The sequence below is a fragment of the Microtus ochrogaster genome, unplaced genomic scaffold (assembly GCF_000317375.1).
Source record: "Microtus ochrogaster isolate Prairie Vole_2 unplaced genomic scaffold, MicOch1.0 UNK1, whole genome shotgun sequence".
NCBI lineage: Eukaryota > Metazoa > Chordata > Mammalia > Rodentia > Cricetidae > Microtus > Microtus ochrogaster.
The window spans coordinates 6,131,140-6,155,681 of record NW_004949099.1 but is presented as its reverse complement, the minus strand read 5'-3'; the positions used below and the strand labels follow the sequence as shown (position 1 = coordinate 6,155,681).

General features: G+C 38.5%; 1 protein-coding gene across 5 annotated transcripts in view; it reads right to left on the bottom strand.

The window, feature by feature from the left end:
• The window catches only part of Nr2c2 (nuclear receptor subfamily 2 group C member 2), a 64,885-nt gene that overhangs the window by 26,580 nt on the left and 13,763 nt on the right, over positions 1 to 24,542 (bottom strand). For 4 of the 5 annotated variants that reach the window (XM_013352977.2, XM_005364897.2, XM_005364896.2 and 1 more), the window contains 2 exons: positions 7,647 to 7,686; positions 6,893 to 7,007 (listed from right to left, as the gene is read on the bottom strand). In XM_013352977.2, the coding sequence (XP_013208431.1) occupies positions 6,893 to 6,964 (72 nt within the window). In that variant the 5' untranslated portion in view covers positions 6,965 to 7,007; positions 7,647 to 7,686. The remainder of the gene's footprint in view (positions 1 to 6,892; positions 7,008 to 7,646; positions 7,687 to 24,542) is intronic. The other variant, XM_026788176.1, reaches the window with a different exon arrangement.

Below are 24,542 nucleotides of genomic sequence, written 5' to 3'. Positions count from 1 at the left end.
CTCGAACTCACAGAGATCCGCCTGCCTCTGCCTCCCGAGTGCTGGGATTAAAGGCGTGCACCACAACCGCCCGGCTGTACCATTTCTTCTATGAAGAACACTAAGTAAACACAGGACATGGGGAATATTGCACAAAGTCACATCCATCCTTGCCTAGAGTTCACAAAAGACTATGAGACAATAGAAGCAAGCTTGGAGAGAAACAGCTGCAAGTAAGTAGGGAAGCTAAGAAGGGGCTTCCCTAAGACCCTGCAGTGCTGCAGGGCAGTGGAGAGCTGCTTGTTTGTCCCAGCAGCCCAACTAGCTTGGCCCTGAAATAATCACACAGAAACTATATTATTTAAAACACTGCTTGGCCCATTAGCTCTAACTTCTTAGTGGCTAACTCTTACATCTTAATCTAACCCATCTCCATTAATTTGTGTATCACCACAAGGTTGTGGCCTATTAGCAAAGTTTCAGCATGTCTATCTCTGGTGGCTCCCTCCGCCTTCCTTCTCCCAGCATTCAGTCGTTTTCCCCACCTACCTAAGTTCTGCCCTATCAACAGGCCAAGGCAGTTTCTTTATTCATTAATGGTAATCACAGCACACAGAGGGGACTCCCACATCTCTACAGCACCTCAATTTTATTCACATGCTTGGCCTCCAGAGCTGTGGAGAACTGTTTCTGTTATATTACTAAGTTTGGGGAAGCTTGTACTGCAGTCTTGGGAAGCTTATGCTAAGAGGCAAGTCTAGATTTTCCTGCCTGAAACAATGGCCATGCTCTTTGCCAACCAGTAAGAGAGAACTGGGGTGAAAAGGACTGAGAGGAGAAATCCTATTCTCTGTGACCTTCTGCCCATTCAGAGGTGATGGGCACTTACTACAGTTTAGTGAAAAGAGCTGAGCACAACATACATCTTGTGTTCTTCAGACTGTTGGCTTCCAGGGAATAAAGTGAAGGGGAAATGGGTAGAAAACTGCTTTTTAAGTAGTGTTGGATAAAACTAGATTAGGCAGGAATGACCTAACAGGGTAAATAGACCACAATGCTAATGAAGTGTAATTTTAAAAGTTTTTCTTTTTCTTTTTGTAATGTGTATGTCACTAACAATTATGTATCATTTCTAGGTGGCCTTAAAGTATTAAAATGTAAATTGTAGCACTAAGGCAACAACTGAAAGCATTTTAGGAAGATATATATTTGATATGCAGCAAAAGAAATCACATAAATATCTCCACTAAAACCAGAAAGAAAAACCTCTGGCAATTAACACAGAAGTGACACAAAAGTGTGATATTAACCTTAAGTTATTGATAACCACATAAATATGAATAACCAGTATGCATACACCAATGAAAATACAAAGATTATTAAGTAAAACAAGACAACACATTTCATATATAAAGGCACAAATGAACAGATGAAGAGAGATGTACCTTGTACATAAAGATAAAAAGCAAAACAAAAACAGTAACTGTAGCGTCAAAGTTAATTACTATGCCTAAGAGATTCATGAAACAAAATGTCTCTGATCTGGAAGCCCCTTGTCCAAGACAGACAGACAGACAGACAGTTCCTGAAATGCTGGAAGCTGTTTTTTATGAGAGATAACAAGCCACAGGTTTCACTCCTCTAAACAAGGTTGTTTGATCCACCTGCACTGGATGTGCCTGACCACATGTGAGCGAGCGGGTGGTTCACAGGCAGGAAATACATCAGGATGTATACTTGCCCGATTGGACCTGATGGAAAATGCAATGAATTATGGGTTTTCCTTTTTAAACCCTTGCAAAACTTGATCCAGAGGCCATTTTCCAGGAACCCTGGATATGGAGCTGGTCAGAGGCCATCCACCTGGCCAGTATTTAATAAAAGCTTGCTTCAAATTTGGCTTTAAATTGTGGTGGTAGTCTTATTCTCAATCAGTGGGATTAACATAACAACAAAAACGATGGAGAAACTATATTAATCTCCAACAAAATAAACTTCAAAATAAGGAAACTCTCAGGTCCTGTCTAGAGTCACTACATAATGAGAATCAATTCTCAAAGATGTAACAATCCTAAATCCATATGCACTTGCACCAAACAACAAATAGCAAAATACATTAGGTATTTGGGATTAGGAGGATGTAGTTCAGCTGTTGGTTAGCATGTGCTAAACCCTAGGTTCTATCACTAATCAAAACCCAAAAACAATCAGAAAAAAAAAAAAAAAAAAGTAAGGCAAACCCAGACAGAACTAGAGGGAAGAAAAAGGAATTCCACAGCTATAGATGGAGATGTCAATGTCTTCCTGTAAACACCAGCAGGTATAACTAGTAAGGAACTAGCAGGCTATCCTGCATAGTCAGCCTGATATAAATGGCATTCGTACAAAAATCCCTCTAATATTTACAGTACCTCTCCTCAAACTTGCACAGGAGAATCACAAACAGAAACTACATTCTGGCTCTTAAAATGCATTGTAAAAAAGTTTGCAGATTGGAAAGTAAATGCAATATATTCTCAAACTCAATGAAACTTAAGTAGAAATTAAAACAATATTATTTCTGAATAAAACACAGGCTGAAGACACAGTTATAAGAGTAATTTTACCTTAGGCTAAGTGGGGCTCACAGCAGATGTCTTGGCTAGCTATTTGGCAGTCACTGGTATATAATGACACCTAAAGCTATCTACTCAGCTGGAGCCAATAAAGAAAGTTGGAGCAAACACCCCAGAGTATCATTTTCCCAACATTTTGCATTAGGGACAGAAGCGCAACAGGAAACTACAGCCAGTAACACAATTAAACCAGAATTATTCTCCATTTTACAGACGGTCTGCACACCATTTCCTACACAGGTCTCTCCTGTAAGGCAAATAACTCAGCTGAAGAACCAAGGATACTTTAGAGCAGTAGTTATGGAAAGGTATATATATATATGCAAAAAGTAATTTAAATCATAAAGTATATTTAGATACAGTAAGATAACTGCAACAAAATTAGCTGTTGGAAAATGGAGGAAAATGGAGGAAAATCCAGGAAAAGCCGGGCGATGGTGGCGCACGCCTTTAATCCCAGCACTCGGGAGGCAGGGGCAGGCAGATCTCTGAGTTCGAGGCCAGACTGGTCTACAAAACGCCTGTCTCAAAAAAACAAAAAAAAAGTGGACCATTTTCTTAATTAATGATTGATGTGAGAGGGCCCCAGCTATCTCTGGGCAGATGGTCCTGGCTGTACTCAAAAGCAGCTGGGGCAAGTCCTGGGGAGCAAGCCAGTAAGAAGTATCCCTCCTTCATCAGTGCTTCAGCTTGTGTCTCCATGTTCCTTCTCTGACTTCCTTAGATATGGACTGCCATGGACGTTTAAGTCAAATAAACCCATTTCCTCTCCAAGTTGCTTTTGGTCACAGTGTGTTCTACCGCAAGCAAGAGAAACCTAAGACAATATGGAACTACATTTAAAAAAATAATAATAGGGGCAAAAGATGCACAAAAGGTTGATCCTTCTTTGAAAGAGTAAGAGGGGCTGAGATGATGGCTCAGCCAGTGAAATGCTTCCCAAACATGCACAAAAAAGATGGGCATGGCAAGGAATACCTGTAACTACAGCAGATACAAGGGTTTACTGGCCAGCTAGGCCAGACAAAATTGCAAGTTCCAGATTTTATCTCGTCTCAAATTATAATATAAAATTAAAAACAAAATTTCTTAAACTTTTGTTTTAAAGGAAGAAAAGAAGGGACAGAGATCTGGGGCTCAGTTAATAGAGTGCTTGCCTGACATGCACATGGCCCTATATTTAATTCTCAAGCACCATATAAAATAGGTGTGGTGGTACACAACTCTAATTCTATTACTTAGGAGGCACATGGATATTTAAGGTATCCTCAGCTACACAGTGAGTTTGAGGCCAAAAACAGATCTACTGAGAGAAACCTATGTCAACCCTGTGTATGGTGGAACTCTGGTACAGCATGCACATATTGCCTATGCAAACAACTCTTCTGAGTATCAAGAGAGGCCCCTGGAGTATCAGAGGAAGAAAAAAACACCAGAAAGTGGTGGACTAGAAAGCACAAAACACAATGTATTGGAAGTAGGAAGCAGATCTAGAAAGGCTATATATATATATATATGAGTCCTAGAAGCCATCTACTTGAGATCACAAGATGTCAAACTTTCAAAAAAAGAAAAAAATGTAACTGCACAGTTACTTCTAACAAAATTGTATATGAATCTCAATATATAATATTGTTGAATGTTATATATATGTAAATGTATTTTAGAAACAAGCACTTAAGTAAAGTTGTCAATGATTTCAATAATGCTTTTCTGAAAAAAAGAGGAGATGAAGGACCATCCCAGGAGAACCTCAAAACACAGAGGATTCATACAAAGTCACCACTGAAGAATGAACAAGGCAGAAAATCTCACAATCATCTTCAAAATGGAACAGTATACAATCCCTTTTCCCTTAACTTACCTTCCTTTTAAAAGCTGGATTAAAAACTAAAAATTAAACCTAATGTTTCCTGTGTTCTCCATCACCTCTTCAGCTCCTGACCTACATCTCTATCCCCAAGGCAGCAGCTCTGAGCCCCAGTTGTTCCTCCACTGAGGGATTGTGTTCCTCCTCCTTAAAACAATACAAAGAACACCAGCAATGCTTCTGGTGAGCCGTGCTAACCTGCATGGCAAGGGATGGTGTTTTATGTTGCCTGGCACCTAATTATTATTATCGTAATCAATAATGAATTTCAACAGAAGGAAGGAGGAAGGAAGGAAGGAAGGAAGGAAGGAAGGAAGGAAGGAAGGAAGGAAGGAAGGAAGGAAACAAGTCATAAAAAAACAACTCTGAGTCGGGCAGCGGTAGTGCATGCCTTTAATCCCAGCACTTGGGAGGCAGAGGCAGGCAGATCTCCGTGAGTTTGAGGCCAGCCTGGTCTACAAGAGCTAGTTCCAGGACAGGCTCTAAAGCTACAGAGAAACCCTATCTCGAAAAGCCAAAAAACAACCAACTCAAGAAGTTGTGGAATGAGGATTTTGAGTATCCTACAATGGCATGTTTTAGTATTAATATTTCTTTACATAATTATGATTATATAAAGAATGCCATCATTCTTAAGAAATCTGTACAAATGATCCAGAGCAAAGGAATGATGCCTGCAGTTTGTGATCAAATCAATTATATATAAATTGGATGGCAAACAGTGAATCTGAGTAAAAGTTATGACAAAATTTTATTTACTATTTTCTGTAAATTTGAAGCAGAATAAAACATTAAAAGCTATAGCACAGCTGGGGGGGGGGGTGGCGCACGCCTTTAATCCCAGCACTCGGAAAGCAGGGGAAGGCAAATCTCTGTGATTTTGAGGTCAGCCTGGGCTATAAGAGGACAGGCTCCAAAGCTACAGAGAAACCCTGTATCAAAACAAAACAAAAAGCTATAGCACAAATCCAAGTGTGTTAGCACCAGCTTATAATTCCATTACTAGAGATGTGAAAGCAGAAGAATCAGGACTTCAAGGCTAACCTCAGCTACACAACAAGTTTAGGTCAGTCTGAGATACAGGAGAGTCCACTGCAAAACGCAAAATCAAACAAAACCTCTATAGCACAATTTCCTCCTTCTGCACTCATATAACACCAGCACTATCCACAATGACACTGTTCAGAAATAGAAGTTTTGGAAACCCTCCCTAGGTCATATTGCTGACTGGTCACAAGGTTGGATCTTAGGTCCATTAATTCAGGCTAAAAAGCCTGACATCTTTTCCCTCTTAGTCTTTCCAGAGAAGCCACTATTTAGGTTCTAAGCACTGCTGTATACACTAAACTATTAAAAATGCATTCTCTTTCCAGGCTCTAAGGGAAGCAATGTTTACTGTCAAGGCATGGGCTAAGAATGAGGTTATCTGCATTATTAACACTAAAAACACAGAAATCAATTCACTTTTTAAAAACAAATCTTTTTAAAATTTTTATTATTGTGAGTTCATACATGTGTGTGTGAGCATGCACACAAATGCATGCAATGTGTGTATGTGTGAAGGTACATTCATGCCATGGTGTCCTTGTAGAGATTTGAGGACAACTTTTAGGAGTCTCTTCTCTCCTCCTTAGGTTCTATGACAGCTCAAATCACCATGGTTTCTTAGCAGGTGCTTTTATTTGCTGAGGCATCCTGCTGTCCCAACCCTGCTATTTTTCACACTCATGTAACAGGTGGTTTTGGGTTTGTTTGTTTTTTTTGGGGGGGGGGGGGTGTCCATTTAAGTTCATATGTTCTGATTCAGCTGAATAATCAAACATCAATGTGTTATCCCTTCCTCCCAGTTTCTTGTCATAATTTTCAAAGTCTTTTTGTTAAGGGCAGATTCACAGCTCTGTCCCTGCTTAAATAATAGTTAACACTACTACTGCTACTACTAGTTACTATGTATAGATAATACATATTTAACATGATTATGTAGAAGACACCTTTCTAAGCATTTTAAAAGCATTATACCTGCTGATTCCTCACAAAATCCTGGGGCAAGATCTACTATTATATATATCTTCCAAATAGAAAAAGTGAAGCATTAAAACTGTCATTGCTCCAACTAAAATACCTATGAAGTCAGGTCACTGGATGTGACTACAAGCAGGAGTCCCTAATTTAATAGGATATATATATTGCCGCCTCTCAGTCTGAAAACAAGTAAATAATAAAATGGTACATCATCCAGGAATTTGAAGCAACAGTCCATACTTATGCTTTAAAAGTAACTTAAACAAACCGTTAACTGTTGCTTTCTAAACAAATGAGCTCACACTTATACTTGATGCCAAGAGGTATATATACTCTGTAGTGAATCTCTTAGGCAAGTTTGGTTTTGGACAGAATGAAGAAAATCCAGCGAAACTAACTTAAGTACCTGAATGCGCTGAGGTGAGGCTACCGCAGAGTCGGTGGAAATTATCTGGATGCGCGGGGAGGGGCTGGTCATCCCTGGAGATTCCGGCCGAGAGGTCTGTGTATGTACGTGGTACCTATGGATGACGAGAATATGGGCTTAGGAAGTGATTTCCTGAGGACTATACTTTTCTTTCTTTTTTAAAGGCAGGGTCTGGTCTTCATGCTGGCTTTGAACTACTGAACTACTGACTCTCCTGTCTCTACCTCCCAAGTACCAGAATTACAAGTAAGTACTACCTTGTCTAGCACAAGCATGGCCCTTGCTGTGCTGTGGCCTAGAGTGATAAACTTGAATTTTGAGGTATCAAAATAGGACAACAAAGGAAGTAGTGAATACTGTCCATGATTGTCCCAAGAAAACACTACTTAAAATAGCTGCTTCTGATGTTGAAAGCACAAGGACAAACCAAATCAATTTTACTTTTCATAACCTTTAAAAAAGGAAAAAAAAAGAAACTATCAAAAAATAACTTTTTTTTAGGACATGCTCTTTGATTTTTTTTTTTTCACTGTTTCCAAAGCCAGCTGTAAAACTCTTCTCTGTGATGACTTTAATAGAAAGTCTTTCACAACATTGCTAGGGACAGATAGCAAAGAGCCAGCATGGCTCTGAAAATTACTGAAAGCAGCATTTATGGACAGGTCTTGACAACCTCCTAGACCCAGGAAGAATGAAGTTGGGCAAAGTTCACCACAAATACAAAGATACCTACCAAGGGTGAGGGTCAACGTGCTGAGTGGTCACCTGGGTACCTGAAGTGAGAAGACAGTATTTTGATTAAAAGGCTATCATGAACCAACACCAGGCAAAGGTGTCTTGTCCCCCTCATCTAAAAACATGTTTCCATAATTTACTCTGTGAGGTCAATATTGCTCAAAACTAAATATGTAATGAACATTATCTTACAAATACAGATATAAAAACTCAAAGAAAGGAAACTGAATCCAGTAGCATTCCTAAGTGCAGCTTACCCAAAGAGTGCAAGGCTGGTTCAATGCATGAATCAGTTTGCCAAATGCTGCAAGATTATTTTAAAATAAGCCTAGGCTTATTCTTTTTTTTTTCTTTTTGGATTTATTTATTTATTATGTATACAACATTCTGCCTCGATGTATGCCAATGCTGCAAGATTATTTTAATGGACAGAACAAACAGAAAGCATCTGACAAAATCCAACACTCTTTTATAAGAAAAGAAAGACAAGTTAGAAATAAGGAGTGCCCTCAATGTGATAGAAGATAGGGAACAAAGCTTTCCCCCAAGGTGAGAAACAAGACAAGGTAGGTTTTTATCACTATATAATTATACTGGAACTGCTAGTCAAGAAAGAAGATAGACAGAAAACTATAAGGAGGAAAAATGAGAGTAAAAGAGGAAGAAAGGAAGAAAAAGGAGGGAAGCAGAATGTATCAATCATCTCCATATGCGTGTTTTTACATAAAACCTTACAGAATCCACAAAACTTCCCTCATGAATGATCATAGGGTATAAAATAACTGTATTCTATAAACTGGCAATAAACAATCTGAAAACAATATTAAGGAAATAATCTCACTGATAACATAAAAAAAGAACAAAATGTGGGAATAAATTTAACAAAATAAGTATAAATAAGCCAGATGTGATGGCTCAAACATGTAATCCCAGAAACTTGAGGCAGCAGAAAGTAAGAGGCCAACCAGAGACACATAAATTCTATGTACCTCTGACTGGGCTATAGAGTGAGAACTTGTCCAAAAGAAGAAAAAGAAAACAAACAAAAAAACACCCATCAAACAAACATAAAAATCTCCAGAAAATACCACTGCAAGAAGTAAGACAGCTTAAATAGAAACACAACTCTGTTCACAGACCAAAACATAATGCTAATTAGCACCGTTTTCTAAACTGACAAATTCAATGTCATTCCTGTTGAAATCCCAGGTACTTTTTCCCATTTCATAATTTGATCTGCTGATCATAAAGTTCATGTGAAATGCAAGGAACCCAGAACAAAACAAAGAAAATGAAGATGTAGGAGGACTCAACACTTCTACATTTGATAAAACCTATATAATCAAAGCAAACTGGGATCCACCACTCACTTCTAGTATTTAGCTACAAGATCTAAAATGAAAGCACTGTTTACATTTCAGTGTAGTATTCAAAATAACAAAGTTACGGGATCACTCAAGTGTCATTAACAGATGAATGGATAAAGAAAACACAGAGCCTTTAATCCCAGCACTGGGAAGGCAGAGGCATCTCTGTGAGTTCGAGACCAGCATGGTCTACAAGAGCTAGTTCCAAGACAGGCTCCAAAATCACAGAGAAACCCTGTCTCGAAAAACCGCAAAAAAACCCACAGAAATGGCTCAGCAATTAAAAACACGAGCTATTCTGTGGAGGACCCAGGTTTGCTTCTTGGCACCCATATGGCAGCTCACAGTCAACCTCAACTCCAGTTTCAGAGAATCTGACATTGTTTTCTGGTCTCCTTGGGCACTGTACATACATGGTGCACGTATTTAACGCAGGCAAACATTCATACATATAAAATAAAAGTATTTTAAATGGCATATGAAAAACAAAATATGGGTATACACATACAATTTAACAATGTCAGTTATGACAACATGAATGGAACTAGAGAACACTATGCTAAATGAAATATGTCAAGAACAGATACCCACACTGTCCTCAACAATTGAAAACACAGAAGAGTAGAATGACGGAAACAGAAGATATGTCAAGAATTATCAACTCTCACTCTATTTCCTTGGGTGTTATTGAGATCTACTGCACAGTGTAATGAACAAGGTTAATGAGACTGTTTTTACTAACTCCTATCACTACATCCAGCAAGCACTTTACTGACTAGCATCTTCCCAGCTTCTATGTCCAAAGATACTAACACCAACAAGAAAAGATGAACTATATAAATGGAAGAAATTCTTGAAAATCACATATGAAGATCTACACATAACATATAAAGAATTGCTTTAAATTAAAATGTAGCCGAGTCATGTGCCTTCCACATACTAGGCTATGGGGTTCAATTATCAGGACTGCATCACACAACATATACATGGGGGGGGCATCCATTAACAAAATATACAAATGACCAATAAGCACAATAAAAGATCCCTATATATCCTTAGTTACTAGGGAATGCAAGTCAAAAAAAAAAATCACAGTAAGATACCATTTCACATCCACTGGGATGACGACAACAGCAATGAAAATATAGGCCAATAACAAGTACTGGTGTCAATGTGGACAGACTGAAACAGCTGCAACATAATTCTGCAATTATACTGCTAAATATGCTTAAGACAATATATTAACTGTGGTAGGTATTTCACACAAGAGAGTCCAGACAACAATGAATACTGCTTGGTAATAGGAAAGGGTATGGGGACTATAGAGTTGATACAGTGGTTAAGACCCAGGTTTGAGTCCTAGCACCCCCTAATTACTTGAAACTGTCTATAACTTCAGTTCCAGAGAATCTAAAGCCCTCTTCTAACTTTCATGGCTATCAAGCATGAACAAAATATACATACATGCAGGCAAAACATTCATATACATAAATAAATCTAAAAAAAAACTTTAGAAAGAGATGTGTATTGACACATGCTACAACTCAGATAAACCATTCACAGAAGACTAGTTTCATCCCATTTATATAAAATCCATAAAGGAAGAAAATAGATCACTGGTTACTTTGGGCTGAGGCAACGTAGGGAGTGGGGGAATACTTCAATGTATGTGGTGGTTTGAAAGAAAATGGCTGCCAAAGGGAGTGGCACCATTAGGATGTGTGGCTTTGTTGAAGTAGGTATGGTCTTGAGTGTGTCACTGTGAAGGTGGGCTTTAAGATCTCATGTATGCTCAAGTCATGCCAGTGCCTCAGTTCACATCCTGTTGCCTGCCTATCAAGATGTGGGATTCTCTCAGCTCCAGCAGCATGTCTGCCTCCATGTCCGGTCATGACAATAATAGACTAAACTTCTGAACTGTAAGTCACTGCAATTAAATGTTCTCCTTTATAAGAGTTGTCCTGCTGTCTTTTTCACAGCAATTGAAACCCTAACTTAGACAATTTGGAATGATGAAATAAATTTTGAATTAGATAATAAAAATAGTGCCACTAAACCTTATATTGTAAAAGGGTATCCCACACTAAAAAAGTATATGAAAATGACTAGATATATTAAAATGTTTTCTTTTGTAAGCATCAACTTTTATCACCAAATTCAGTCCAAAAGATAACAGAGCACACAATATTATAGTGGTAGTTAGCTTAGGAAAGATTCATACAGACTCCTTTGCTCTCTTGACTAAGACAAACAAGACAGAAGTGCTGAAGCTGCATCCCAAGACCTCTCTTCTAGCATTGTTCATGTACATAGTTTGTCTCCAAGGATAAAAAGTTTTGTCCATTCATTACATGATTCTAAATAGTAAACATTTAAAATTTGGGTTCATCTAATATTAGTCTCCAAATTAATTCTGTCAGCTTCAAAGATCTAAAAGCCTTCACTGATAAATAGGCCAAGAGATCAGTGAGGAACCTTATTTCAAAAATGATTTCTTTTTATTTTATGTGCATGAGTGTTTTGCCTGCATGATATCTGTGCACCACATGTACACATGTGCCAACAGAGGCAAAAAGAAGAAATGGAGTTAAAGGTGGTTGTGAGCTACCATGTGGGTGCTGGAAATTGAACTTAGGTTCTGAGTGAAAAAAGTGAGTACTTTTAACTGCTAAGTCTCCTCTCCACCCTGAAGCTTTTTTAAATCTTAACTGCAACTAGTTTTTAAAGCAGCCAGCATTGCTTGAGTTCCCGCAGACTATGAGATCTTGAAAAGATGGCTGACACAGGACCCTGAATGAGCCAGTTTATATAAATTAAATTTCCTCAAATTCAATAATGACATACTGCTATCATTTCATAGAATGGTGTGAGGCTCAATGAATAGCAAGCACTTAGTCTACACTCAAAGGGCAGGCATCATTATCATAAACTTCCCGAAAAATTCCCTAAGTTCAATTAAACAGAGTTGAAATATTGTTGCTACAATATGATGAATTGTATGGCTGAGCCTCTAAACAGAATTTTTCTTTTCATTTCCTTTTCTCTCCTGTTTGACAGTCCAGCTCGCTATGTAGCACAAACTGACCTTAAACTTGAAATTCTCCTGCCTTGCCTCCCACATGCTAGGATTACATGTGTGTTTCACTATGCCCAGCTCTTTTCATTTCTTTCCTGTTACAAAAAAATCTAATTTTGACATCAAACCATACACAAAAATTTAAAGCCATACTATAAATCTGTAGCTTTGGAAGTAACAAGGAGGATCTTAGAGTGGTTTTTGTTTTTGTTTTTTTTCAAAGCTGGGGCTGTGTGGAAGCAAAGAGTTAGGGAGATCTCGCCAGTAAAGAGAGAAAGTTAGCCAGCTGCTATATTAACCCTAAGCTTGCAGGTTTTCACCCACCCACCCCCTCTTCCCCAAAAAAAGTACCAGGCTTTTTCTTGTAGATCACCAACCAGCTCCCAAATCACAGCACGGAGACTTATTATTAGTTTTGAATGTTCAGTCTTAACTTAGCTCTTATTTTAATCTGTTTCTCTTTACCTACTATTGTTGGATTTTCTTTTACTCTAGTCCCACCTTGGAATGCCAAAATGTTGAACTTTTTTTTTACTCTTTGGGCTCTTTACTCTTTTTTGGCTTTTTTTGGGGGGAGTCCATCACCCAGCTCCCAAATAAATACGCGAAGGCTTATTCTTAGCTATGAATGCTCAGCTTAGCTTGTAAGTATTCCATCTACCTTTTGCCTCTGGGCTTTTTCCTTTTCTTATATATCTTACTTTCACTCTTACTCTATGGCTGGCTGTGTGGTTGTGTGGCTGGCCCCTAACATCCTTCTTGTTTTCTTGCTCCTTCACGCCTCCCAGATTTCTCCTATTTATTCTCTCTGCCTGCCAGTCCAACCTATCCTTGCTCCTGATTTGTTACTGGCTGTTCAGCTCATTATTAGACCATCAAGTGTTTTAGACAGGCAAAATAACTCAGCTTCACAGAGTTAAACAAATGTAACATAAAAGAATGCAACACAACTTTGCATTATTAAAAACACCCCATGGCATAAACAAATGCAACACATCTTAAAATAATATTCTACAACAATCTATTGCTGTGGAATAATCCTTTTGTACACTGTAAAGATTTGTCACTCAAATTGGTTTAATAAAAAGCTCACTGGCTGGTAGGCAGGCAGAAAGTGTAGGCAGAACAACCAAACTAAGGATGCTGGGATGAAGGGTGGAATCAGAGGTGTCATCAGCAGATGCAGGGAGAAGCAAGATGAGCACGCCATGCTGAGAGAAGATACCAAGCCACATGGCAAAGCATAGATAAAAAATAAGGATTAATTTAAAATGTAAGAGTTATAGCTGGTAACAAGCCTGAGCTATTGGCTGAGCATTTACAATTAATATTTTAAGTTTCTGAGTGATTATTTGGAAGCAGCCGCTGGCAAAGGAAAACTACACCTAAAATCTATGTTTTGCTCGGGACTTTTTTACCTTTCTTTCCTTCTGTATATCTTACTTTCCCTGCTTCTCTTGACTGGCACCTCGAGGCTCTGGCTTCTGGCTTCAGGTATGTCCCTCTCTCTCTCACTCATTCTCTTCATTCCTCTTCTCCTTTTTCTCGAGCCCAGATTTCTCATCCTACTAATTATCTCTGCCTGCCAGCATGCCTGTCCCTCTCCTGCCTAGCTATTGGCCATTTGGCTTTTCATTAAACCAATCAGGTGCCTTAGGAAGGCAAGGTGAAACAAATGCAACATATCTTTACACAATTAAAAAAATGCAGCATAAACAAATGTAACACAGCTTTGCCCAGTTAAAACAATATTCTACAACAGGAACACTCTGCTCTGGAAACTGTCTTTACTGGAAATTCCAAACAACTACCTTAATGACCCCAATCAATTTCTTCAAGATGTTTTGGGCACTAGCTTTGATAATGTCTGTCTATCTCTTACCTAAATACTCATTCAAAAACAAAAATATGGGCATTGTACATCACTCTCCAGACTATATAAAACAGGCTGAAAGCTAAGTGGTTTCTTTGAGGCTTGCTGAAAATGCTCTGGATTTAGAAAGAAGAGATAAAATATGTGAATTATATTATTGTGAATCATGTTTAAATATTTTTTTTAAAAAAATGAACAAAATTCCCTACTTGGGGTTAGGTTTGTACACCTCTAATCTCAGCACTTAGTGGCCAAGACATAAAAATCCACAGTTGGAAGCCAGTCTGGGCTATAGAGCAAGAAAGATCCTATCTCAAAAAGCCAAAACCCCCATTTAATTACTAGTATAAGAAACAGTGCAGAGGTGAACTCTGAAGAGGGGGGAGGAGGAATGAATGGAAAGTATTAAGAGACTTTGGAATTGAGAAAATTATTTTTTTCTCTCCCTCCTTCTCTTCCCTGGCATCCCTTTCTGTCTTTTGGAGACAGGATATCATGTATGCAAGACTAGTCAAACTCATTATGCAGCCTAGGATAGTTTTTGATCTTCCACCACCCAAATACTAGAATTACATGTGGGTGATTTGTATATGCTAGCCAAACACTCTGCTAACTGAGCTACATCCCAAGTCCTCTATTCTCAACCTGGCTAATAGTTACATGGAAACATTCTCTTTCTCTCATTAACTCCTTTTACTTCAGAAACACACAGCTACAGATGAAGCACAATGATATAGTGCTTGCCTAACTGCACAAATGCCCTATGTTCAATCTCATTTATATCAGAAGCCCAAAGGACTCTACCTGGATTGGGTGAGGGATTGATGTGGGATTCCCCTCTGTATGCTGTGCAGGGCAGAATAGAGGTAGATGGGGAAAACTAAATTGAATGCTGGGAGAAAGAAGGCAGAGTCAGGGAGAAGCCATGTAGACCCGCCAGAGACAGACGCCAAGTAAACCACAGCCTTGTGGCAATACACAGATTAATGGAGATGGGTTAATTTAAGATATGAGTTAACCAGAAATACGCTTAAGCTATTGGCCAAACAGTATTGCAAATAATATGGTTTCTGTTTGATTATTTCGGTTCTGAGCAGCCAAGAACAAAGAAGGAACTTCATACAACAAGGAATTATACTGGTAATGGGCGGAGTATTAAATTTTAGGTTGAGTGAACAGCTTCAAGCATCCTTGGAGGTCAGTATACGCATACTCAATTCTGGAAGTGATAGACTAGTAGTCTTAGATTCCTAAAGCCTTAGAGATAGAACCACAACTTCCATTTCACCACTTCCCACTAATGTCATCACATTATAACTCCATCAAGGAATGAATCCATTTGACAGGACAATGTCTTCATATATCTGTCTCGTGAAACGCTTCTGCAAATACAACAGGGTGTACTTTTTACTGCTCTTCCATTTCTCAGTCCTAGTTAAATTGACAACTAAGGTCACACATCACAATGTTGTCTGAAGCAGCATAAAAATGGTCTTACTTGAAGGCTAAGTGGTATCATAACAGGACCTCTAAGAAATGCTTGTAGGGCCGGGCGATGGTGGCGCACGCCTTTAATCACTTAATCCTGGAACTTTGCCTAGTTCTTTGGTGTGCTAAAGTACAGCTCAGTGCCTATCTTCAAGTTTATAACATAAACCCAGGCCATGGATGGGTTCTCCCAAACTAACTTCAGACTTTCTCACATTCTTCCATCACTGAACAGCACTGCCTCCCACACAGTCATCTGCTGAAAAACAAACATTTAGGTTGAGGAATATCTGCAAAACATGGAGTCAGTGTGCAGGTAACAAGACTTCTAAATAAACAATTTGTTCTGGATTTAAGTTGCAACATTTCCATGGGGCAAAACAGTTCAAACACAGTATAGAAAACCAGCAAACAGACCTAACATGCTGAAATTTCAACAAGAAACTTCTGAATTCATAACTGCTGGGCAAAATAATGAACAATGCAAATGACTAAAAGGGGAAGAGTTGCAAGGAGCCTAGACTGAAATGAACCACATTCTCCTTTGGTATCTGTTTCAAATGACCATCAAAGTTAATATGGCAAAGGGTCACTGGAGGGTCACTGGGTAGTAGTGACCCCTCTTTTGCATCATCTGTGCAGCAGGTTTCAGAGGGGAACGATGTGTTGTTTTTGGTCTTTAGAATCTATCCCTGTTTTGGGGGGGTTTCTATTGCTGTGATAAACACCATGACTAAAAGCAACTCAGAGAAGAAATGATTTGTTTCACCTCACATCAACCAGGGAGGTCAGGAGGAACTTGGAAGCAGGAAAACTGAAGCAAAGGCCACGGAGGAATGCTGCCTACTGGCTACTTTCTCAAGGCTTGCTCAGTTGTGTGTGTGTGTCTGTGTTTTTTTTTTTTTAATTTTATTTATTTATTTTGGTTTTTCCAGACAGGGTTCTCTGAGCTTTGGAGCCTATCCTGGAACTAGCTCTTAGATCCACTGCCTCTGCCTCCTGAGGGCTGGGATTAAAGGCTGCTCAACTGCATTTTTATATACTCCCAAGGGGTGGTACCACCCACAATGGGATGGGTCCACCCATATTAATCTATAACCAAAAACATGCCCCACAGGCTTGCCTACAGACCATTTTCATAGAGGCATTTTCTCAACTATGGTTCCTTTTCAAGCTGACAAAAACTAACCAGGACAACTTCTTGTGTAAAACAAAGGACTGGAAGGGTTATTAGGCTGGCTGGTGAGCTAGGCTCTCTTGATGACCTGCAAGTTCAGCTCTTAAAGTTCAAATTTAAACAATATAGATGCACGCGCACAAGCACGCACACAAAATCTATAAGGCAGAAGGATCATGAGTGAGCCTGAGTTCCAAAGGAGACCTTATCTCAAAACAAATACACACTGTGGGGGGGGCAACTATTTTTCATAATTATGTAAATGAGCAAGATATTTAAAAACAGTCAGATCTTCACAGGTAGATTAACCAGCCAAAAACAAACAATGTACTCACAACACTCCCATACTAGTCCCTAAAAAGAAAAAAAGAAATGTCTGCTAGTAGTTTAGCATAACAATAAATATGAATTCCTCCAAATATACAACTGAATTTTAAATACTGTGCAGTTTTACTAACAGCTTCAGAAACATGCTTCTTCTGAAATACAGCGCTTAGGGGCCCTGGGATAGGGTTGGAGAAGTAGAAAAGGTTTCTTGTAGTATTCTATGGATTTGCTTCCTTCTACCCCACCCCAACCCCATCAACAACCAATTATTCCCAGCAGCTTTATTTATATATTTTTTTCCCTTCAGCAACTTCCCAAGCCAAACAGCAACCAAACCAGCCAAGAGTTGGTGAAGAGAGTCCATAGACCTGTGTCTTCAAACTCTGCAGTGTAGATTTCATCTACCATTCACACAGGGCTATTTAAAGATGTCCTTTCTGTGACCCTGCTTTGCTGAAGGTCAAGTACACTATCATTCCCTGTAACCAAGGAATTAAAATTGAAGTATTCCTGCTGTTCTGCCAGCTACTAAAGCAGTCTGTTGACTACCATGACGACCTGCTTCTAGGGAAGATGTATGCTACTTTACCAAGTTTTCCCTTTACCTAGCTAGACCTCTGTGGCTTTGTTAAATCCTCTCCCACCACCCTTCCCTTTACAGATCACCTTCCTTTAGTGAGCTTGCAGAACGTTATGGAATCCAAACAACTAGAAACAATTTTGAACTATATGGTACAGAGAGATTTGGGGAACACAGATGTTTATCTTTATCTTCACTATGCTAAAGCTAGTACTTCTACAGATACGGAATCTTCAAGGCACAGGCAACAACGTATGGTCTGCACTACATACAAAACCACTCCAAGAACGACAGAATGGCCTTGTTTACCTACATTCACTCAACACATGTCCAGCTCACAAACACAGGACAGAGCTGGGGTCCCAGTCTAAAGTCTGGGTAGAAAGAGAGCAACAAATGTGTCAGTGCATGAAGGATACCAGAGGTGCAAAGGATGGCTTCGAGTTTCAGCCAATTCTTCTAAAGGCCACTGAGGAAAGAGCTCTTGAGATATCAGTGAGTTTAGAGGTGCAGTTTTGCAAATACTAACACAGATTTTCTGGTTTTGAGACCAGAATATCTGCTATTAAGCCAGAGGGTACTACTCTTCTGTTTGATACAGGCACACAGCACTTTCAACAACCAGTACAAGTTCAAGTTGGACTAGGGAAGTAGATCAGTGCAGAAAGTGCTTGCCTAGCATTTAGTATGCCCTAGGTTAGTTAGCACTCCATAACAAAGGCCTGCGTGTGGTCCCAGCACGTACAGAGGCAAGGGCATCAGTTCAAGCGTGTCATTGGCTACACAATGGATTCTAGGGCCAGATTGGGTAATACATAGGACTAGGTCAATTTTTTTTCTTTTTCCATTTCAGATTTTTATATGTGCAATGATTTAAAACAATGTAAGTTAAATATCCATACATTTCTTAGATTCTAGAATTCAGGTACTACAATCCAAAAGAACATTTCAGGAAGATGAAGCCTCCTTTTAGAGACAGTAAACCGAAAAGTCCCTCAAAGTCCCTCCATCAACAACTAAGAGCTCCAAGAATTCACTGACTATATCCACTAAGAGCCTGTGAAAGGAAAGAAGGATGAAGAGAAGCCAAAAGCTCCAGAACCAAACTCCTGAGGACCAGAGAGGGCTCTGCACAAAAATCTCTTCATGCTCTGACTTCATGATTCTACTGATAGGACTGATTATACACAAACGGCTTTATCCCGAATTACCTTTCTAAGAAATAAAAAGGGACTCCTCATCAGGTCTGGTGGGGAAGAGTCCACCACCAGCTGCAGAAGCAGAAAAATGCCAGATACTGTAGTTCCATGGAAAGTGGCAGTCCATCAGATACTCAGACCATTAGACTGGCTCTCTAGTGTAACTCTGCCTAGTTTTATGCAACACTTATCTCAATCTTTCCATCCATCCACCTCCACACACTCAATTGAGTGTGGTTTCCATTACTCGCTATTAGAGGCCTTGACTAATAGAATGGATACATGTATTGGTGTTAATTTGTAACAGAGAAAGGTTAGAGTAACTTCTATGTCCCACACTAGATAATGGGTTGGTAAGTTATGATATTTTCTCTCATAGAGTAGTACAGTTATGAAAAATTATATTCATGCAGGCTATATAGCAACCTGCACATAGAATATTCTGTGAAATAACATTATGAAAGCACAAAATAGCATGCGCACTGTGGTTAAACTGGATAAATGGATATGAAAAAAGGCCAAGAAGAATTTATTCATCCAATAAGCAGATTCTATTTTATTTTGAGACAGGTCTCACTACACAGCCCTGGCTAGCCAGCCTGGAACTATGTAGATCAAAATGGCCTCAAACTTACAGAGATACACCTGCCTCCCAAGAGCTGGAAGTACACTATTATGTCTAACCCAACAAGCAAAATTTTAAGTGTTCACTATACTCCAAACAAATGTATAGGACTCAGGGAACACAACAGCAAATATAACAAAAGTCTTGGTCTTCCTAAAGCTTACTTTTTATGTGATAAAGGGCTAGGCCTATAGATAATAAATTCACAAAGGAAAACTGCAAGTGTAACTGGGGTGGTAGCCATCTTCTCTCCCTCCCTCCCTCCCTTCCTTCCTCCCTCCCTTCCTTCCTTAGTTTTGTTTTGTTTTTCGAGACAGGGTTTCTTTGTGCAGCAGTCCTAGATGTTCTGGAACTTACTCTTGTAGACCAGGCTGATCTCGAACTCAGAGATCTGTCTGCCCTTGCCTCCCAAGTACTGGAATTAAGTGTGCGCCACCACTGCCCATCCTCTCTGATGTTCTTATAATTAAAAAACTTCTAATGAAGTTTATCCTCCAAAACTAGATATTGCTAAAGTTTGGTACTACAAATGATCTTATTTTTAACAAATCTAAATAGGCATTCTTCATATTTTCCTTATTTTTTAAAAAAGAGGTTATCTTGTAGCCCATAGAGGGAACAAGAAAACTATTATTATTAGGGTATAGAAGTATTTAATATATAGAAGTATATAATAGTCCTCTTGACTATTAAAGAATTGCTACTGAAGATTTTTTAAAACTAAGCTGTTTCTTCACCTACAAAGCTGTACAGAACCATCCTGGTAAGCAGCTTAGTTTTTACCGAACTATCCAAACTAAGTATCATGCTTCCTATGCAGGTAGCTTTGGGCCCATTCTTTGATTATTCTGTCTCTGCTTACTTGTAATATTGAGCTTAATGCCTCCTTGCTTCATTCAAAGAATTAAATCAAGTAGTTAAGTAAAAAGTGTGATGTATTTTAAAATGTACAGCATTCGTGTACTTATTTCTTGGAAGAAATCAAGTTCTTTGCTAACCTAGGACCAAGGATGATATATTCTCATTTAGCAGCAAATGTTCCATTTTTTATATTTTTGTCAACAAAATGGTCTTATTTTCTAATTCACTATTTCTTATGACAAGTAAAAGGGTACACTTGCCCAAATCTTTTTAAAGGAATAAACACAGACCTCAAATGCATTGAAAATACAAGACAGCTGGTACTCTCAATGAAAGAGCAGCATTTCTTTGTGTCAAGACACAGCACAGGTATTATTTTGGCAAATTTCTACATAAGCTATAACTCTCATGCAAGGATGCCATGTGTCCTCATTTACTCCCTTCTGAGAAACAAGCCCACTAGTCAACTCCTCTCTCATATCTCTACTATAGTCTTACTTTTTCTAACATCAGTTTTATCATAGATTCACAGTATGTATTTCATTTGTTTGTTGCTCTTAGGTCACAGCTTATTTAAAGATGTACAACCAGTTGATCTCTCTCATCCTATCAGCCACAGTAAGTAGGCCTGAGCACTAACATGAAACATGCATTGAAATAGATTGTTTTCTTTTTATTTCTCCTGAATATAGTTACAACATATCATTAGGACACAAATGACTATATTTCTATTAATATCATTTTGGGATAATAAAAGGATATAAAAAAATGCCAATATATAAAGAGGGCACTAGATTTGAAGGAAATGAAATGAATCACAATTCATATTCAATGAATTATATGCTAAATCTGAGCTAACTTCTGGTCTATCTACTTCTTGAATATAAAGCTATATAATTATTTTTTAAAAAATCATTAAGAATAAAAGCTTAGAAGACCCAATTTGACTCTCATAGCTCTTGATTTAGTAATTTTATTTTTAGTATATAGAAATACTCCCACATGTGAATCCACTGAAACATACAAAGATGTTCTTTAAATAACCACAAACATCTGAAAAAATTAAAAACAACTTAAATATGTATCACAATGGAGTGGACAAATACAGATCCAACCTACACTACATTATAGCCCAGCAAGAAAAACCAGTATATCTGTATTTGAGGCCAATAAATCCAACATCAAGTTAACTGATTGATCCTAATGATCAATGAAACATATGCTTATGTTAAACTTAAAAACTTTGTTTTGGGGGCTTGAGGTGTAATTCTGTGATAGAACACTTAAATTATATGTGCATCCATGTGTATAGAGAAGGCTACCAAGCTAAAATGTTAAAGAAGTGATCCCAGATACATCAGATACTGATTGTATTTTAACTAAGGTTAAAATGTAAAGATCACTAATGTAAACCCTAGAACTATAAAACTTGTGACCTTGGGTTCAATAAAAATATTAGATATAAATCAAAAGTATAAAAAAAATCAATAAATTAAGTGTCATTAAAATAGAAATCTTTTGTTCTTTAAAAGATTTGTCAAGAAAATTAAAAGATAAGACGGCTGGAATGATGATCAGAAGGAAAAGGCATTTGCTGCCAAAACAAGACAACCTGAGTTCACACACCAGGACCTACCTGGTGGAGAGAATTGACTCCCGTGGGTTGTCCTTGTGCTGCAGCAAGTGCACATACATATTCTCAAGCACAAGCACACACACAAGAGAAGGTATCTCCAAATTTCATTTTTTTATGAAGAACACATAATCCAGGCTATGCATTATGCTTTAATACCAGACCCAGGAGGTAGAGGAGGGTAGATCTTAAGTTTGAGGCTAGTCAGGGCTACATGCTGAACCCTGTCTCAAAAACAAACCATCAACAGACAAAAAAAACAGTAACAAGAAAAAAACCTCCTAAAACGCAGTTAAGAGAGCAACTCAAAAAATGGGCATAAGACTTGAACAAACACATCATCAAAGATAATATATGATGGCAAGAAATCACAAGAAAAGATGCTCAGCATCAATTGTCAGAAGCAGGTGGTACACATTTGCTACTACACATCTGTCACAAAGTTCAGATTGCAAATATTGACCATAACAAGAATTTGCAATAACTCAAAGTCTCCTACACTGCTGACAGGAATATAAAACGACAAACATTTTGGAAAACAATTTAGGACTCAAACTGCATCCTAAATATTTAGGTCTATATTTATAGATTGTTTGTGACTGGCTTGGTCAAATGCTTGTTTCTATATTGAACAATGATTAATGCAGACCTATGGCTGGTCAAAATGTTAAGAATGAGTGACTGTTGAGTGTTCCATCCTCAAGAGAACATCTATTTTGCTCCTTTCAAGGCTCAGGGTTACACTGAGGAAGAGGCAGAGAGTGAGAGAAAGCTGTGGAAAATTGTCTTCTAAGATTGACATTGTACTTATAAACTCATAGCAGCTGTAGTTACCTGTACAGGAAAAGGGTAAGGAGGGTTTTCATGGGTCCCTGGCTCTTCTCCCAGAGAGATACCAGCAGGGGATGGGTGCTAGGGGTAGAAGTCACTGTTTTCAGTGGTGTAGCCACTGACAAGTTACCCAAGTGCCAAAAGATTTGTCACACCATGACCACATAGTGGCTCTAGAGGAAGAGGGGAATGTCTCATTAAGGTTTCTATTTCTGTGATAAGTACCCTGACCAAAATCAAACTGGGGAAGACAGAGTTTATTTTATCTTACACTTCCAGGTAATAGCCCATCACTGAGGGAAGTCAGGGTAGGAATTGAAGGCAGGAACTAAAGTAGAGGCTATGAAGGAACTTCTTACTGGCTTGCTCAGCCTGTTTTCTTATAGCACCCAGGATCACCTATCCAGGGTTGACACCCCACAGTAATTTAGGTTCCTTCACATAATCGTCAAGAAAATGCCCCACAGGCTTGACCACAGGCCAATCTGGTAGGGGCATTTTCGCAACCGAGGTTCCCACTTCCAAAATAACTCTGTTTTATATCAAGTTGACATCAAAACTATATAGCACAGGGATAAGGAGGGTGGGATAGTGGGTATTAAGCATTATTTATCATATACATGTGCTGATAAATCTTAAAGCTTAAGTAGAATAAACAAATTACTTTTTTTAAAGGGTAGTTAAAAAAATCCTTCCAAACTTCAAGAGTTTTACAGGCAAATTCTATGAGGAGTGCCAATTCCAATTTCATATAAACTATCAAAGGATAAAAACCGAAGGACCATTCTCTCATCTCATTATGAGGCTAGCAATACTAATACCAAACTTAAGAAAAACTCAAAGTTAATCCAATTTACCAACACAGATGCAAATAAAATATAAGTACAAAGATCAAGTCAAGTTCAGGTTACTGTGGAATACAAGACTTGAACAGCAAAGTCAGTCAAATGTTTCTTGACAAGGATGCCAAATCATTCAATAGGGGAAAGGACAATTTTTCAGAAAGTTGCGTTAAGAACAATACATACAGGGGGCTGGAGAGATGGCTCAGCGGTTAAGAGCATTGCCTGCTCTTCCAAAGGTTCTGAGTTCAATTCCCAGCAACCACATGGGGGCTCACAACCATCTGAAATGGGGTCTGGTGCCCTCTTCTGGCCTGCAGGCATACATACAGATAGACTATTGTATACATAACAAATAAATAAATATTTAAAAAAACAATACATACAAAAAGAAAGCCAGCCTACACACCACAATCCCAGAGAACTTAGACAACAATGAAGACACTAAGAGAGACTTACATAGATCTAATCTACATCGGAAGTAGAAAAAGACAAGATCTTCTGAGTAAATTGGGAGCATGGGGACCTTGAGGGAGGGCTGAAGAGGGGGAGGGGAGAACCAGGGAGGGGAGCAGAGAAAAATGTAGAACTCAATAAATATCAATTAAAAAGAGAAAAGAAAAAACAAAGAATGCTGCCAAGTTCATGCCTTAAAATCATAGAAAAGCCTTCATGACATTGGATTTTGCAATAAATCCTTGGATATGATACCAAAATCAAGGAATCAAATGAAAAAATTAGAATTCATCAAAAATAAACTTTTGGTGAGAATAGGTAAAGAAAGAAAGAATGGAAAAGGTGGGTTGATGGGCACTAAATTAATGAACAGAGTTTAACAGAGCATTACTCAGGTGGTTCACAACCACTTGTAGCTCTAGCAGAGCCTCTGGGGGCACACACCCATACACAAAAATAACTTTTTTTTTTTTTTTTTTTTTTTTTGGTTTTTCGAGACAGGGTTTCTCTGTGGCTTTGGTTGGAGCCTGTCCTGGAACTAGCTCTGTAGACCAGGCTG